Consider the following 18,975-nt stretch of genomic DNA (forward strand, 5'->3'; position numbering starts at 1 on the left):
TAAAACGCCCAAGTTTGTCGAGAAATCCATCTAGCGTGGAGGATACGAACTATTCCACGACAAACTTGGGCGGTTTACCATCCGGATTTTCAAAGTGCGGGGAAATTCCTCTTTTTTATCCTTTTAATGTTTGGGGGTTTAAGAAATACTTACTAAATTCGTTTTCCTATAGAGATCGAGTTAGGAAGGGCAGTAGGTTCGATTCTCGATTTACCACCATCCCTTTTTAAACGAAATAATTACTTGGTACAACTAAACTAGAAGATCGAAGGAACACTACTTCCTTCTATCTCTTTAGTTTAGTAATCTAGCTTGTAAGAATGTAAAAGGGAAATAGATGGAATGAAAGTTCCATCGATCCTTCGGGTCTCCACTCGCAGCAACCTCCACGTAGTGAGACCTGGGTAATATTATTTATCAGTTAATTAATAATCGTATCGCTCTTAGCTGGGTAATGCAATTATTAATTAAAAACTAGATTATATTATCAAATTGGCTGCGATCCGCCTTGCATAGATCATCATAAATATAGAGCTTCTTCGCTAGGTTAGTTTTGATTCTCATTGATTCATCAAAGATTCTAGAGTATTATCAGAGCCGAGGTATACGAGTAGATCTTCCATCCAATGTATTTTTTCGACTCATCTTTATGGGGTCTCGAAACTCCATTACCATTTTCGTGCAATTTACAACATTACCAACAGATTTAAAAATGAATTTTAATCATTACATAGTCAACCCACATGTATTTATGCATACACTACAGCTGCCAGCCCATCAATACTAATTCAGTGAATAGTTCGTCAACTGATGACCATCCATGAGAAGAGAACGCTAAAATCACCTACGAATTTTCAGCTCGCTGTGGCAGACAGAATGGGCCACGAAAGTCTATTAGGTGAAAGGTATACTCGTATACCTCGTCTGTGATAATATAATATAATATACTTATATCTATTAAAACTTTGTATAATATAAATCTATGGCAATTAATGGTATAATTTCAAAGAATTCTATGTGTTCTCATCATTTTTACTATTCTTTTTCTCTCTCCATTATTCCCTTAGCTATAAAATACATGCCACCTACTTCACAAGGCCGCCAGCATTTTAGAAATGTTCCGGGCACTTTGGAAATTCGGATGGCAAAACGCCTAAGTTTATCGTGGAATAGTTCGTTACCTTCAACGCTAGATGGCGCTTATTTTTCGACCTCAAACCCCCTGGTGCTAAAACGCCCAAGTTTGTCGTGGAATAGTTCGTATCGTCCACGCTAGATGGATTTCTCGACAAACTTGGGCGTTTTAGCACCAGAGGGCCTGAGGTCGATAAATAAGCGTCATCTAGCGTTGAAGGTAATGAACTATTCCACGACAAACTTGGGCGTTTTAACACCAGGGGGTTTGAGGTCGAAAAATAAGTGCCATCTAGCGTTGAGGGCAACGAACTATTCCACGATAAACTAGGGCGTTTTAAACTAGCGTTTGGGGGTTTAAGAATTACTCATTAAATCCGTTTTCCTATAGCGATCGAGTTAGGAAGGGCAGTAGGTTTGATTCTCGATTTACCTCCATCCCTTTTTAAACGAAATAATTACTTGGCACAACTAAACTAGAAGATCGAAGAAACTTTGGTTCCTTCTATCTTCTTCGTTTAGTCATTCACATTGTAAAATTGCCAAAGGGAGATCGATGGAAGTTGGATTCCATCTATCTCCCTTCGGATCTCAACGCGCAGCAACCTCCACGTGGTGAGACCTGGTAATATTATTTACCAGTTAATTAATAATCGTATCGCTCTTAGCTGGGTAATGCAATTATTAAATAAAAACTAAATAATATTAGCAAATTGGCTGCGATCCGCCTTGCATATGTATATTTTCGACCCATTTTTACGGGGTCTCGAAACCCCATTACTATTTTCGTGCCATTTGCAACATTACCAACAGATTTATAAATGAATTTCAATCCCTACATAGTCAACTCACATGTATTTTTGCATACCAGAGATGCCAGAAAGGCACCGAAGGTGCTCTCTCACACTATGTCAGATCACGCGTACGTGAGCTCGTGGAGTTTCGGAAAGTCATCAAAGGCAAACTGACGCATGCCCTCTTTCTCGATTCACCGAAGCTGCCCAAAGTAAATTCGGACCGTCTTGTGGGAGTCGAGAGAGAAAGGCTCACACTTCCCTTCTCGCTCTTGAACAACTAATATCCGACCTCCCGTCAACAGGTCTCCACTGGCCTCTGCTGACCGCTGCTGACCACTCCTGGAATTTCTGACAACGTATAACGATTACGACTGGCTACTGTTAGTCTCTCCCAGCATCTGCTGACCGCTGCTGACCACCGCTTATATTTCTGACAACGTATAACGATTACTACTGACTTCTGCCAGCCTCCGCTAGCCTCTACTGACCGCTGCTGACCACTCCTGACACTTCTAACAACATATACCGATTACGACTGGCTACTGTCAACCTCTCTCAGCCTCTGCTGGCCATTACTGACCAACGCGTATATAACTGGCAACGTATAACGATTACTACTAACTTCTGCCAGCCTCCGCTGACCTCTGCTGACCGTTGCTGACCACTCCTGATACTTGTGACAACGTATAGCGATTACTACTTGCTACTGGCAGCCTCTGTTGACCTCTGCCAGCATCTCCTGGCCTAAGCTGGCCTCTGCGAACATCTTCCGACGTCAGCTGACCATTGCTGACCACTGCTGACCGTTGCAGGCAACTTGTGACATGATATAATATAATATAATATGTTTATATGTATTAAAGTTTTGTATAATGTAAATTTATGTCAATAAATGATCTAATTTAAATGATTTCTATCTGTTCTCATCATTTTTTACCGTTCTTTCCCTCTCCAAATCATTCCCTTAGTTATAAGACTCGATCGACACTCTGTATCGTTAAAAATTTTCTAAGTTCTTCGGAAAGATTTCAAATCTCCCGCGGCCAGAAAATTTCTGCGAATTCCTGGAAATGACGTCATTTCTAAGAATTTCTGAAAATTCTCGGAATCCCTGGAACTTCTCGGAAACCCTGAAACTTCTCGGAATCCCTGAAATTTCTCGGAAGTTTCAGGCAGCGGCAAAAATTCCGGCCTGAATTTTTCGGCAAAAATTTTAAAGAGCCCCCCCCCCTGTGAAATCTTTCCCGGGAACTTTGCAATTTTTCTGGATGAACATCGCAGCCCGCCCTTCCATCTTTCCTGGCAGCCCGTCAACCGCCAGGTGTCTCCGTGCTAGCTGTGGGACTTTGAAATTTTTCCGCCAAGTGTTTGTTGTCTCCTGCCTGCTGTTGAACTTAGAAAATTTTCGGGAAGGAACATCCCGAAATTTTGCAGCGACCCCCCCCCCCCCCCCCCACTGGGTGGGAGACCGCCAGCCAGACCTGGCCGGACTCCCACCCCCCCTCCAGGGGAGGACCAGCTCCTGCCGGCTCCGCTGCTGCTGGGAGATGTTGCTGCTAGGAAGGCATGTCATGAAATGGCCCATTTAGAGTTGGGTTAACGAGTGTATATATAGAAACGAAGGCTCGAGCGAGCGCTTGTGAGAAAGCCCAGGCGGCGGCAGATTTGAAATCTTTCCGCGGAACTTTGAAAATTTTTGCCTCTGGCAGCTAGTAAGCGGAGCTGGCGTTTACCTATCGACCGTAGCTATGGCGCTGACGGTTTCAGGTCCATTTTAGACTTGAAAATTTTTATCTCTGGCAGCTAGTACGGGAGCTTACGTTTACTGAATGAATGAATAAGTATCTCTAATCGACCATAGGTCAGGCGCTGACGGTTTTATGTCCATTTTAGACTTTGTTATCAGGAGGGGTTGGTAGGGGAAGAGGTGGCAGCTATCTTATAACTAAGGGAATGGTTTCGAGAGGAAAGGAAAGGTAGAAATGATGAGGACACATGGAATTCTTTGAAATTATATCATTTATTGCCACAGATTTACATTATACAAAACTTTGAAACATATAAACATATTATATTATATTATATCATATCACAAGTTGTCAGCGACGATCAGCTGTGGTCAGCGATGATTAACTGACGTCGGGAGATGTTGGCAGAGGTCAGCTGGCAAACAGTAGCAAGTAGTAATCCTTATACGTTGTCAGAAGTATCAGGAGTGGTCAGCAGCGGTTAGCAGAGGCCAGCGGAGGGTGGCAGAAGTCAGTAGTAATCGTTGTAGGTTGACAGAAATATAAGCGGTGGTCAGCAGAGGAGAGCAGAAGTTGGGGAGGCTGGCAGTAGCCAGTAGTAATCGTCATACGTTGTCAGAAGTACCAGGGGTGATCAGCAGCGGTCAGCAGAGGCCAGCGGAGGCCTGTGAGAAAAATTCAGAAGTACATGTAGTCATACCTTGTACCTCGTACTTTTTACATTATAATTCAGCCAAGAAGCGTAAAACAATTTTATAACATTACCTGCTAATACAAGTTAACCACCAGTAGAGTTATGTAAAGACCAGCAGTGGTCAGTAGAGGCAGGCAGAGGCTGGCAGAAGTCAGTAGTAATCCTTACACGTTGTCAGAAATATCAGGAGTTATCAACAGCGGTCAGCAGAGGCCAGCGGAGGTCTGTGGCAAAATTCAGAAGTATATGTAGTCATGCCTTGTACCTCGTACATTTTACATTATACTTCAGCCAAAAAGCGTAAAACAGTTTTATGACATTACCTGTTAACTCAAGTTAGCCACCAGTAGAGGCATGTAGAGACCAGCGGAGGCTGGCAGAAGTCAGTCGTAATCGTTATACATTGTCAGAAGTGTCATGAGTGGTCAACAGCGGTCAGCGGAGACGGGCAGAGGTTGGCAGAAGTCAGTAGTAATCGTAATACGTTGTCAGAAATACATACGGTGGTCAGCAAAGGCCAGCAGTGGCAAGCAGAGATCACCAGGGGTGAATAGTAGCAAATAGTAAGCGTTATATGTTATCAGAAGTATCAGGGGTGGTCAGCAGTGGTCAGCAGAGACGAGCAGAGGCATGCAGTGGCAAGCAGGGATCAGCAGGAGCGAGCAGTAGCATGTAGTAATTGTTATACGATGTCAGAAGCATCAGGGGTGGTCAGCAGTGTTCAACAGAGGCCAGCAAAGGCATGCACAGGCAAGCAGAAACCTGCAAAGGCAAGCAGAGACTTGTAGGGTCATGCAGTAGTAAGTATTAATCGTTTTACATTATCAGAAATACCTGCAGTGGTCAGTAGCGTTCGGAAGAGGCCAGGAAAGTTCAGCAGAGACAAGCACGTGGTGACAGAGATCAGCAAAGACCAACAGAGGCTAGCAGAAGTCAGTAGTAATCGTTATAGGTTGTCAGAAATATAAGCGATGGTCAGCAGAGTCCAGCAGAGGCAAGCAGTAATCAGGAGCAGTCAGTAACAGTCGCTGTATGGTGTCAAAAGTTGTCGGGAGTTCTGTACTTTTGTCAGCATTGGTCATCAGAGGTCATCAGAGGCAAATAGAAACCAGGAGTAATTTGCAGAGTTCAGTAATGGACTCTAGGAAAGGCAAGTAAAAATACCTGGGCAGTCGAGATTCCGAATCGTATGCCGTTGACGTGAGGTCGGATTTCAGTTGTTCAAGAGCGAGAAGGCATATGTGAGCCTTTCTTCGGGCAGCTTCGGAATAATCTCTGATGCATACACTACAGCTGTCAGCCCATCAATACTAATTCAGTGAATAGTTTATCAACTGACAGCTATCCATGAGAAAAGGACGCTAAAATCAGCTACGAATTTTCAGGTCGCTATGGCAGACAGATTGGGCCGCGAAAGTCCATTAGGTGAAAGGTATACTCGTATACCTCGACTGTGATAATATAATATAATATACTTATATGTATTAAAACTTTGTATAATATAAATCTATGGCAATAAATGATATAATTTCATAGAATTCTATGTTTTCTCATCATTTTTACTTTCCTTTTTCTCTCTCCATTATTCCCTTAGCTATAATATACATGCCACCTACTCCACAAGGCCGCCAACATTTTGGAAATGTTCTGGGCACTTTGGAAATCCGGATGGTAATACGCCCAAGATTGTCGTGCAATAGTTCGTTGCCTTCAACGCTAGATGGCGCTTATTTTCGACCTCAAACCCCCTGGTGCTAAAATGCCCAAGTTTGTCGTGGAATAGTTCATATTGTCCACACTAGATGGATTTCTCGACAAACTTGGGCTTTTTGGCACCAGAGGGCCTGAGGTCGATAAATAAGCGTCATCTAGCGTTGAAGGTAACGAACTATTCTACGACAAACTTGGGTGTTTTAGCACCAGGGGGTTTGAGGTCGAAAAATAAGCGCCATCTAGCGTTGCAGGTAACGAACTATTCCACACAACTTGGGCGGCTCTCTCGACTCCCACGAGGCGGTTCGAAATTACTTCGGAGAATCGAAAAAGAGAGCATGTGTCAGTTTGCCATTGTCCCTGTCAGTTCTTTGCCCCTGCTGGTCTCTACTAGTATTTTTATTAAAAAGTGTAAATTATTACATCTAAAAATAATCTACCTCAATATTATTTTGAAAAATATTAATTTTTAGAGTTTTAGTCATGAAATCTATATTTTCACTTTATTCTGATGGAATTTTATCGATTAAATATTTTTTAAAATTCGTGATTCATGCTCTACGTTCACACTAGTAAAAACCTTATTTGGATGTTTGTTTCATACAATTTTGCATTAAAATCTTTCCACGACCAGAATCATTTTTGTTACGTGGGTTTACAATTTATTTGGGTTAAAAATAAAAAGAAAAATTATTCATATAGTTCCTAAATTTAATTTGTGTTTTAAATAAAACTCGAATCGAGCTACTGTACGTGTTATGTTTGTTACTCTCTGATACCCTTTTGAAGATTATTAGAAACAACAAAATTCGAGAAACAAATTCTTTATGGATTGTAGTAGAAATCAATAAGTATAAGTTTAGAAGAAAGTTACATGGTACATGTAATGATCAATGTATTAAAACTGTAATGAACGAAAATATATAGAAGCATTTTAACTGGGAGCCAAAGTTTCTAACAGGACTATCTCTTATTGTTAGCACGACTCTTGCTACGACTTTTTCTGCGAACCTTGCAACGACAAGTTTTGGTTCCTTTGTCCAAGAATGGAAGTTCCCGTTGTATTCTGTTCCACAGTTTTTCGGTTAAATGCGTTGCAAAATGCGTTGCTCCGCAATCCCTGTACAAAACATTTACCCAATGAATTAATTCGTTCAATTACAATAGACAAACTTTTCACTTAAACTAGTTCTATTCTTGAAATCGATGAACGTCTCTAAATATTTTTTTCGATGCTTTCAGCGTTAGTCCAACGCAAAATTATAATTTGGTTCAACAATAAAATATATTTTTGTGTTTAAATTAATTTACAATAATGTATTTGGTTGAAAATACCTCGAAACGGAAATGATTAAATTAAGAGTGCTTTATACTCGTAATTCCTCTTTCGGATTTAGTGCTGCAAAACGTATAATCAGTACCTAATAATTGTGTAATCAACTGCATCCGTAACATGAACGGTGAGCAGGAAAAACGTAAATGCAACGGTGTAAGTCACGGTCGCCATCAGAGATTTATTTTTTAGGACCGCGAATGCTACATCGTTTAATCCAAGCTGACAGAGCACCTAATTCATTAAAGAGGTGAAAACAGTTTTAAAATGATATTGAATCCAATGCATCTTAAGAGTTTATCGTAGCCAGGGTCTCTGAGAGGAATTTTATCAAAGATACGAATTCTCTTTGGACCCTTTTCATCTGAATTAGCCATTCGAATTAAGTATTAATTTGTTACATTACGTGGGAAACGTTCGTCGGGAATGTAGTCACGAGAAGAACGTCGATTGGTATCCAAATGCAAGCAGTTGTACATTCCAAGAGAAACGCTGTGGCTAAAAACTACGTAAAAGAAAAGAATAATCGCCTAAACTGCGTTAAACTTTATTTTAAAGATAGACAATTGACAATAAACGATCGATGAAAATTGCTAGTTAACGAATTACTTAAAATTTAAATAAAACGAATAATAAATATGTTCCCTATATTCCCGCCATTTAATATATTTTTACTTTAAAATATACCAAATAAAAATTGTACTTTAAAGTAATTTAAAGTGCACAATTTACTTCTCCCATAATCATGAGATTTTTCGGATCAACATTTTTTTAAAAGTACAGATTAAAAACTATTAAGGTACCTGATTAGAAAAAGCTAACAACTGAGAAATTTGGTGATAAAAAATTATTTGTTTCGTTAATAATATTACGTATTTTTGATATAATGGTTTGAGGGGGGAGTAGAGAATATTAGAGAATAATAACAACTGTAACTAACCTCGTATATTACTATAAAGATCATTTTCGGTTGACGAAAAGATCGTGGGAAAAGGGTGGAATTAACGATAATGATGTAAATACCGACGCTGAATAAAAACGAGCTAAATGGTGATCCCAAAAGAAGAGATTCACCGTCTTCGTTTTCCATGGCTCTGTCGAAGTACGTTCGAAAAATTCGGAGCCCGAAAATGTTCAGAACGAGAGCCCAAATTGTATAAAACAGTTTCGCCATTTTGAAAAATATAACAGCTCATTTGCACCACATTAACATTACTTTCGACACTGATATCTTCTATAAATTATTGAGAAGAATTTGTAAATGGACATTTTGTTCATTCATCCGCGAGATATCTCGAATTATTTTGTGACATTTCGATTGTTACTATGAAAATTCATTGTTAATACTAATTTCACTTAAATGGAAGAGTTAACCTATGCAACTTGAACGAGAAACCATTCGAACTGTTACTTGTACATTTTAAACAAAATTATACATTTTTTAAATTATGTTTTAAAAATACATTTTCTAGCTATTATAAAGTCACGTGTGTTATAAGCAAACTGGCAAGTAAAAAGACGTTTTATTACAAACATAATTGTACAATAATAACCATACAAATGTATATACGATTTACAAAACGACAAGTTGCATTGAATACGTTTATAAACTATTTCTTTACGTTTGGGATATCGTTCCTGCACATAAATTTGTATATGAACCAATCTGTCACTTCAGGATCTGAGAATCTGATTTTCTTTCTTCTGCATTTGTACCATATCCAGGATCTAATGCTTTGTTCCCTAAATCATGTATACTATAAATATTAGTAATATCAATGTAACTGCTGCAGCATAAATTGTGCATTTATATTCGTAGAAAGATTACTAAATAGTAAAAGAAAGTTTTCGTAACGACGTAACTACATTTAAATTTACCGCCTAGCAATCGTTCGCCATTTTGTGCCACAACAGTAACATATCGATACAAATTAAACCACAAACAAATGAAAAGAAAAATACTTAACTGTTAATAAAAAAAAGAGTTTATGTCACGCAATTATAATTTAACAGCACAGATTTCTACTTCGTATTTGGATAAAAATACAGTTGAGAACTGGAAAATGTAGTTATAAAATACTTTACTTTATAAAGTACTTTTTCCAGCGGTCGACTGTAAAATTGCAGATCGAAAGTCCCGCACCGAATTATTTACTTGTGCAATCACAACGCAATCAAGTTCAATAATTAAAGTGCTCTACGATGCTGAACGTGTCTTACAAAACTAAACATCACTGGTTCACTACTTGGCCCAAATGTCCAGAATCGCGTCCAGAGACTCGGTAGCGTCTAGCATCCACACGAACGACAAAAGGGACATGCAAAAGGACATGTGTGTCACGGCGATGCTCTTCGACAAGTAATAAGCGAAATCGGTCAGTGGCGAATACCGACTAAGCGCCAGTGTCGTGTTCAACCAAAGTAACTGAAACGTTTGAAGGAATCGTTTGTCGGAGAAATTCTATATTTTTTTATCACTGAAAGGTTGTTTTAATTGCGTTTCAAGGAACGAGTTACACGTGCTCACCCATTCGCTCGACTCCTGAGTTAAACAATGTATGATGTACATCATTGGCACCCAAATGGCGCGCGTCGTTAGATCCGTGGTCAAGGCGGCCACCAGCATCTGCCACAAGCATGACAAATAATCTAAATAAAATTTCGATCGATACGTCGAGCGTAATATTTACTTCGTAAATATAGAGCAGCTGGATCGGTGGCTCCTTGAGCGTTCTGGGCCAAAGTTTGTACTCCGCGAGAAGGCACAGCACGGAAAATGTGAAAAGCACAGACGCGTATGAGAGGTCGAAGAACTGGCTATTATCGTGATCGAAGCACAGGTTAATTATGTAAATTCGTCGAATGTGGGTGTACATGCCTGTCGCCACCACCGCCACCCAGTGAGGATTTATACATCCTACATATTCTTTGAGAGTTTCCATGTCCTGTGAATAAGTATCTTCGATCAGTCAGAGAATCAGATATCTCAAAAAAATTGTACAAAAATCTATATTTTACTAACAAGGGACCATCCCGAGGTGTAAATCTCCAATTTTGATGAAACTTCGCAGTTATGTAGTTCTCATAAATCTATTAATACGAAAAAAATTGCAAATATAAAATCTTTCTTTATTGTGAAAAAATCAAAATTCCAATTTATCCGTATTTTGTACATGGATGTGTAGTTTCTCTGTACAAATGGAGAAAAAAAAATCATTAATATCCAACGAGAAAAATAACAAAATGTGCTATTTTTTAACATATTGTTTAAACAAATAAAAGTTTTGCAATCTCTTTACACCATCAAATTCGCCGTTTAGAAACATAAATTTCATCCATTTGAAGCACACCCCTATCTCTAATAGTTTCCGAGATATTCGACAAAGTATGTTTTGAACCCCCAACTTTGAGGGCTGATTTCAACCCCTTAAAGTGAATATTAGCAGCTACAAAAAATACGTGTGGAATAGATTTATGAGAACTACATAATTGCGAAGTTTCATCAAAATTGGAGATTTACACCTCGGGATGGTCCCTTGTAAGTTAGATTTTGATATTAAGTTACAATAATACATATTGTTACAATTATACGATATTACCAATTCGAATCGTTACAAGTGAAACTAATTATTTACATATGTTTTAAATTTCTCTTTATTGGAAGAAACGCCGATAAAAGCAGGTTAAATTCATCGAGCAATATCAGAGCCTTGATTCAAGACAAAGGACCCCAAGACGGGTTGTACTTGGGTTGAATTTTCTTCTTTATAGAAGCAGTCTAGATATTCTCCAGTATAAAAAGAAGTCTTAAGAACCAAGAGGAAAAGTTCATAAGTCGAGAAACGAGAATTTAAAAGGTACTATTCGTGGAAGATGGGGACAGCATACCATTAAAATTTCGTCCGTAAAATGCGGTTCGCAAAGTGCATTTGCAACAGGAAACTAACATCAGGGATATTTATACGAGCGGTTTCCACCTTTCGGACGATGCAAACCACCGAGACAAGAAGAATTCATTTACGAGTAACGTGCAGCCTTCGATTAAGTTCCCTTCTTCGAATTCGAGCGTGAATCAAATGATTTAATGGCAGCTGTAGTCGCCTTGGCGGGCTTCAACCGTTAATTTAACATCCCTGTCCGTTTCTTCTCTTATCGACGAGATATAGGTTACGATTATGACATTTGTTATTCAGCGACAACGATATGCAACGCCTTCTCGAGCTTGTTCACGCGATAAATATGATACGTTGACGACAGTTTTGAAGTTTCGAAAAGAATGCTCGTTCCAATTATTCTAAAGAAATTTTCTTACATTCTCTGTCTTTCTGCGACGTTTCAAACAATTCCAGTAAGTATTTAATACAAAAGAAGAATCGATAAATCTTTCGTTCAATGCAGGAAAACGATTACACAGTTAGCGAAAGGATCATTAACGTCCGAGTGGTAACACAGTGCTTTATTGAAAATCGCTCGGTTCATCGATTCGTTTAATCCGCCTTGGTGCGGGCACAAAAGTGCGCACTTCAGAGTAGAGTTTACATTTAAGGTTAATGGGATTTCCTTGTGCTCGAATTTTCCTTCGACCTACAATCAATTCCACGCCGCGTCGCTCCTTGTTTTAATTTTATTTCAATTTCGTATCGTTCGCGTGATATCAATAAAATTGCGAGACGAACGAAAGAAAATATACATTCTAAAAGAATGAACGAATAAATAATTATTTTAATTACGTTGTATGACTCGTGAAAATAGTATTTTATCGAGAAATTATACATCACGTATATCGATTCACTTTCCTTTCAATATTGTACTTAGAATTTTGATTTTATTTTTCGGTTTAAATAATAAATTTAAACTGTAGTATCTAGTAGAAATAAACAAAAAATTGACCACTTCTGAAACACTGTGCCAAAGCTCGTAGAAACATAAATGAAAAATCGTTCGTGTGTATTGCTCTCGGTCACGGAGTTGCTTAAAGAAGCTTCCTTTTCTGAAACGGTGCCATTTTACTTCAATATCACGCACTCATACATAATGCATTACATTTGCCGATAGCTTTTTCCCTTAGCCAGGAAACGAATGGCTACGAATAATGCACAGCTTCCTTCGTGTCAAGTTTACCCTGATTTTAACCATTAATCGCATTAACCTGATTTCATCAACGAAATATGCTGCGTCGATGACGACATTCGCTCTCAAGGAAAATTTGTGGAACGCTTCTAAATTTCACAAACATTTTTAATTTTTTACTAATACCTTCGTTGCTGGTTTCAGTTAAATTATTAAACTCTACATTTCAAGTTGCCTATTATTTTTAACTTCAATTTTTATCGTCGAATTCACTAGAATACCGTTCTTTCTTTTTGTCGTTTACAAAATGCAAAACATAAAATTTGCTTGTTCTTTATTTTTTTTTAGGCGAGAATTGTTTTGAAAGTCGCGAAAAGTGTAAATATATTGGAATTTTCGTTGCAAATTCAGCCGTGCGTGAATCGTTTGCAGAAGTGGAAAACGTAATGGCACGTGACAGTATTAATAAGGGTGTGTTAATAGCTCAAGAATGATCAAAGCTTCCAGAAAGGGCAGAATTCAATGACTCAAAGCCCGCAGATTCTTATAGGATAGAATAGCCGAATGACGTTAGTCAAAGGAAACGTTGAACCATGGGACACCAGGAAATTGTCCTTCCAGGCTCGAATCCTTCCCTCTGTTAATGACATTTTCTCTATATAGGAAGATCTGAGTAAGGAAGTTAAAGCGTACAGTCGAGAGGAAGATTGTAACAACCTAAATGGAAGTCTAAAATGAACGAATTTAAGTAAAAATAATAACTTATAATTAGACTGCGAATATTTATGGATTTATGGGAAATTAAAATTTTAAAAAGACTACAAAATTACTTAAAATACGAATTATTGTAGTTGAGACAACCCTCTACATACCTTCCATTTAATTCTATTAATAAGAATATACAAATGAATACATTTCCAACGAAAAATTAATTTTATAAAATCATACAGTATTCTCTGCAGTGCAATTTATCTAAAGCGTAAATAAATATAAAAATTATAATATTAGTAATGTAATACACATTTCTCTGAGTATTATAATTCTGAAATAATATTGCGTGCATTTGACGACCAGAAATGTTAGTTGAATTTATCGATAATCGATGAAATATTTCCAACAATATCGTCGACTGACGCAGCGATCACGCGGCCGATGTAACAAAATTCTTTGAGGAGAAACGGTTTTGCAGAAACGAGAAATAAAATGGCCCGATATAACGGAGGACATGTCCTAAGAGGCGGAAGATTATCCAAGACGATGGTAGCCATGGCGACGGCACAGTGTATCGAGGAAAAGTACATTCGTTCCTTGGCTTTTCGACGTCTGAATAAGGGAGGCGAATCGAAGAGGGAAACGAAGGTGCAGTAAGGAGCTCAAGCGAGGAAAAGTTGGCGGGGAATAAAAAAGGAAAAATTCCAGCTGTCCTCTCTCGACGAGAACTCGGCCACTTTACACCCTTTTCTGTTTCAACCACCTAAGAGACCTCGTTCTTTAGAGAGCATCCATTCCTTCCACGCATTTATTTTACCACTTGTCGGATCACGGCTTCGCCCCTCTTATTTTTTAAACGAGCCACGTAATTGACAAAATGAATTTCAATATTCGTGGGACGATCATCAAAGTTTTATTATAGTACCCCAACGATGGTGCAAATGGTTTAACAAAATCAAAATAAAATTCTTTTATGAGAAATATAGATTATCGAACGGTATAAAACTGTATCAATGAAGCGATGCATTATTGATAAGCTGTTACCTCGACGAAACGTATTAGTAATACACATGGACGAATCTTAATGCAAGGTCTCCGCGTGAAAGTAGATTCGTATCGCTGCCGTTCGACTAGTTGCGCTTCTAACACTGTAGAAACATTTATAAACAAGCGTTTTAATTAGTAGACTACAAACACGCAAGAAAATCGTATTACAAAAGTATTGCGTCTAATTCTTCGCTTTTCCTTGTATCCTTGATTCGCTTTGAGGCGTAGTAATACAAATAGAATTTCAATAGATTTAACCAAAGTAACACACTTCGATTTCTTATACGATTTTGCAATTTTATAAAGTATTATTCCAAATTCAAACAGACCGTTTAATTTTATGGAAAATTACTTCACTTTAGTGGCGATTAAATTCAATTCAATTTCTTAATCTAAAATTTTTCTATGCTCAGTACTCAGATAATCTTTATACAAGTGTATAAACATTGTAACAATATGAATTTGTGTGCCAAAATGGTACAATAATTTTATACAGGGTGTTCCGCCACCCTTGGAAATATTAGTGGGTGATTCTAGAGGCGAAAATGAGACGAAAATCAAGGATACTAATTTGTTGATTGAGGCTTCGTTAAAAAGTTATAGAAACATTTCTGGCCACACAGTATATTTTCGGTAAAGAATTTTTTTTCTCGAAAGTACGTAGGATTTCGAGGGTATGTCTATTAACCAAAAATGATTGTAATTGACCCCCGAAACTGAAAATAATTTTTTTAGAATGATTTGAAATTTTTTAATTTTATCGAAAAATTGTACACCTACCCGAAGTTTTTTCTTGACGATGCGTAAGATTTTAGGGGTATGTATATTCACCAAAAATGATTGTAATTGACCCCCGCAACCGGAAATAATTTTTTCAGAACGATTCGAAATTTTTTTTTCTCGCCGAAAAATTTAAGCACCTACCCCCTGTCGATTTTTCTTAAAAATTGGTTTTTGATTTTTACTATTTTCATTTGACGCCCTATAGAAAAGTTGTGTAATACTTTTTTGTAGATACCCATGAGCTCTACTTCAGAAAAAAGTTTCATTAAAATATATTCACAATTGTAGGAGTTATGGCTATTTGAAAATTGGACCATTTTTATGGGGTTTTTCTCATTTTGCGGGGTCAAGGACCAACTTTTCGAATATTTTTGCGATTTGTACATATTCTCCGCCAAAATACGCGTAGTTTGCTTTTTTAAACATTAAAATCGTCCAATCCGTTCAGAAGTTATGACGTTTTAAAGATTCGTATGAAAATTCGGGCAGACATTTCTGGCCAGAAATTATATTTTCGGTAAGGAATTTTTTTCTCGAAAGTGCGTAGGATTTCGAAGATATGTGTATTCACCAAAAATGATTGTAATTGACCCCTGCAACTAAAAGTAATTTTTTTAGAACGATTTAAAATTTTTTAATTTCGACGAAAAATTTAAGCACCTATTCGAATTTTTTTCTCGAAAGTGAGTAAGATTTCAGGGGTATGTTTATTCACCAAAAATGATTGTAATTGAGCCCCACAACCGAAAATAATTTTTTCAGTATGATTTGAAACTTTTTAATTCAATTTTTTAATAACTTTTTAACGAAGCCTCAATCAACAAAATGACATTCCTGATTTTCGTCCTATTTTGGCCTCTAGAATCTCTCATTAAAATTTTTCCCAGAGGTGGTCGAACACTCTATAATATGTCATATCAATTAAAAGACATTTTACACTAAACCTGAATGCGCAAGAAAACTTATTTGGACAGTAATCCGGTGATTCCCAGCGCTTCTGCGCATGCGTATTCAAGCAACTTTGCAGTGCCGCGCGCATCAATTCTACAGGGTGATTCAAAAGCGGCACAGAAATATTTACAGATGCAATCCAACTTCAAAACTAAGGAAAGAGATCTTAATAAACACTCGTTTCTGAAACACAGACACTTTATGTCCCAAACATGGGTCAAACATCAGTCCAAAACTGTTAACGATCTCAAAGCAGACATCATTCGTGTTATTCGTGTGACACTATATTTCGTGTTTAATATTATCGAATGTGTTGGGAATTATTTTTATTATAAGAAATTGTAACCATCAAGGGTCTCAGATTTTTGTTTGCACGTGTCGCGAGCTAAACTTAATGCTTTATTATTCAACTACAATGAGTATTGAGTTCAAATGTTCTTTTACGTTCAACAAAAGTAGTAAATCTTTGGTTCAATTATAACAGAATGTATATCAAAGTAAAACAACGACCATCAGATTATCTTTTGTAGTCTTCATTTTATTTCAATTAAAAGTTCTCCTCTATGACTCTCGTTGAAAAATACCATAGTTATTCGCTCGAACAGCGAAGTTATTTAACTTTTAATTGGTATTCGACATTTTTATCAACAGTCGCCTCGGAAAGTAAGTTGACATATTTAAAAAATCAATTTTCATTCTGTCAAACTAAAATAAACTATCGCATTAATTGACATTTTTGTCATCTATGCAAATCATAACAACCAACCATCTACTATACGAATGTAGAAGATACAGTGTTTATATTGTTTCTATCGCAAGAAACGTATTCGTAGAAGGCGTGTCAACTTACTTTCTTAGAAAACTTTATACTTTATACAACTTTATACAATGCTAACAAATTTAAGAGTTCCCGTTGTAAGAAACACCCTGTATGCAAGTGTGGGATGTCGCACGCGTCACGATCTCTGAATCGCACACCTTTAGCTCGGCCTTTCCGTTTCTCTCTGAATGAGTCAGTGTCGTTTCGCACGGGATTCCTGGGAGATTTTTCCGCGATCCAATGGAAGGGGAATGCAGAAAGCTGAAGTGAACGAGACCTGATTCTGCTCGACGCCATTGACGCAGTTCACGGATTAAATGGCTCGTTACCGCCACTGATTCGACGTCACGAGACACCGGTAATTATTCCGATTCGTACGAACAATCGACTCGGAAGCTACAGGTTTTCCTCCTCTCGGAACAACTTGTTCGAACGTCAACGTTCCTAACACAATGTCGGTCACGAATGTATCGAGAACAAACTTTTTACAGGGTCCTGCACGTGGACGTTTTCAATTTGCGTTCTTTCATTCATTTGTAACTGTCTCAGATACTTGGAAATTACTTGACCGTTCGCATTCATGCATCTCTATGTGTGTAATAACTTATCCCTCCACACACTGATACAAAATGCCTCGGTTTGCAAAATTAATTTTGTTGAACATTTATTTGCTCGAGTTTCGACCTAAGTATGTATTTAATTAACGTAGTTTTACAAAACGAAAATGCTGTTCTTAGCTTGACGGTTTTCTACTAACTGAGCTTGAGCTGAGACACTCAGGGGGTGCAATAAACGAGTGTCCTCCTCAGGTAGTATTGACCTTTGCAGGAGAGGGGACTGCACCAATGGATACAAATTTTCATTAAAAATACTTGCATGCAATGCTTATTCTCAACCAATTTTGTTCAGAGTATCCTACTTAAACAACTGTAACTGCGGCCATTAATAGTAAAACGTGTATACTTTAACACTAGAACTACCAAAGTGGTCAAAATGATTAGTAATTTCTAATAAAAATCAAAGTTTGACTGGATTTTTGAAAATTTATCGTAGTTTTCTATAAGAGAACAAATAAACATTTATTTCCAATAGATTATACATTTCTTCGAGTATCTATCGTTTTGATTTCTTTGGTACAAATAAATACACTATAACTGTCGATAGTTAAACGAGTATCAAAATAAGAAACCACCAATTGTAACAACCCACCCCACTCTCTCTTACGCATTTCGAAAGAGTCTGCAATGTGTGCAGGAATCGCGGAAAGAATCTGTTCGAAATTGGAATCACACCTTTCAAAACCTTCGAGTTCTAGCTGGTTTCAACGACCTTCGATGTTCGTCCACCGACCGAGGCAGCAATTGTGTTTGAGGCATTGCGATCGTCACGGTGAAAGTCCAAACTGGTTAGGCGAACGTATTTTCACGACCGCGTAACAGACAATGGCAGAGATGCTTTGTCGCGGCGATTTTTGTAAGGCGCGCCGGACCAACGGCGGGGAACACCGCCGACTTTGAACGCGTTAATTCGATCCCAACGTTTGAATGGTCCCTTGATTTCGAACTTGAAATCGAGTTACAATTCGCGTCGACGTCGCCTGCTTTGATTCTCAAAACGACATTATGCTGTTAGACCTTACTAAATAACGCACGCGCTCAGCCTGTTTCACTTCGTTTGCTACGAATTGATTCTCGATGAATGACACTTAAATATGTTACAAAGCATTTGAATTTCTAACGACTATAACATTTTGTATCAATGTTTCACGTAACCAGGCCCTATCAGGCTTAAAAATAAGATTACTTGCACCCCATTTTCTGAACAATTGCTCTGGAGTCTTATATGAATTGATTCTTGATGAATGACATTTAAATATGCTACAAACTGTTTCAGTTTCCAACAACTATAAAATTTTGTACCAATGTTTCACGTAACCAGGTCCTATCAGGCTTAAAAATAAGATTACTTGCACCCCATTTTCTGAATAATTGCTCTGGAGTCTTATATGAATTGATTCTTGATGAATGACACTTAAATATGCTACAAACCGTTTCAGTTTCTAACGACTATAAAATTTTGTACCAATGTTTCGCGTAACCAGGCCCTATCAGACTTAAAAATAAGATTACTTGCACCCCATTTTCTGAACAATTGCTCTGGAGTCTTGTACGAAT

General features: G+C 37.8%; 1 protein-coding gene across 1 annotated transcript; it reads right to left on the reverse strand.

The window, feature by feature from the left end:
• Window positions 1-9,661: 9,661 nt before the first annotated feature.
• LOC143344411 (uncharacterized) lies at window positions 9,662-10,361 on the reverse strand. The gene is made up of 3 exons (XM_076770448.1): window positions 10,110-10,361; window positions 9,947-10,045; window positions 9,662-9,844 (listed from the first exon to the last, which is right to left on the reverse strand). Exons 1-3 carry the CDS (start codon window positions 10,359-10,361, stop codon window positions 9,662-9,664), a joined length of 534 nt encoding a protein of 177 aa, XP_076626563.1.
• Window positions 10,362-18,975: the final 8,614 nt, after the last annotated feature.

The sequence above is a fragment of the Colletes latitarsis genome, chromosome 1, assembly GCF_051014445.1.
Source record: "Colletes latitarsis isolate SP2378_abdomen chromosome 1, iyColLati1, whole genome shotgun sequence".
Taxonomy (NCBI): Eukaryota; Metazoa; Arthropoda; class Insecta; order Hymenoptera; family Colletidae; genus Colletes; species Colletes latitarsis.

What these genes read in the sequence shown, in the direction of transcription:
- LOC143344411 (XM_076770448.1), bottom strand. Translation starts at nt 10,361, where the DNA reads ATGGAAACTCTCAAAGAATATGTAGGATGTATAAATCCTCACTGGGTG. An exon ending in AGCTGCTCTATATTTACGAA is followed by an intron (nt 10,046 to 10,109) that starts GTAAATATTACG and finishes TGCTTGTGGCAG; the next exon opens with ATGCTGGTGGCCGCCTTGAC. An exon ending in CTCAGGAGTCGAGCGAATGG is followed by an intron (nt 9,845 to 9,946) that starts GTGAGCACGTGT and finishes CAAACGTTTCAG; the next exon opens with TTACTTTGGTTGAACACGAC.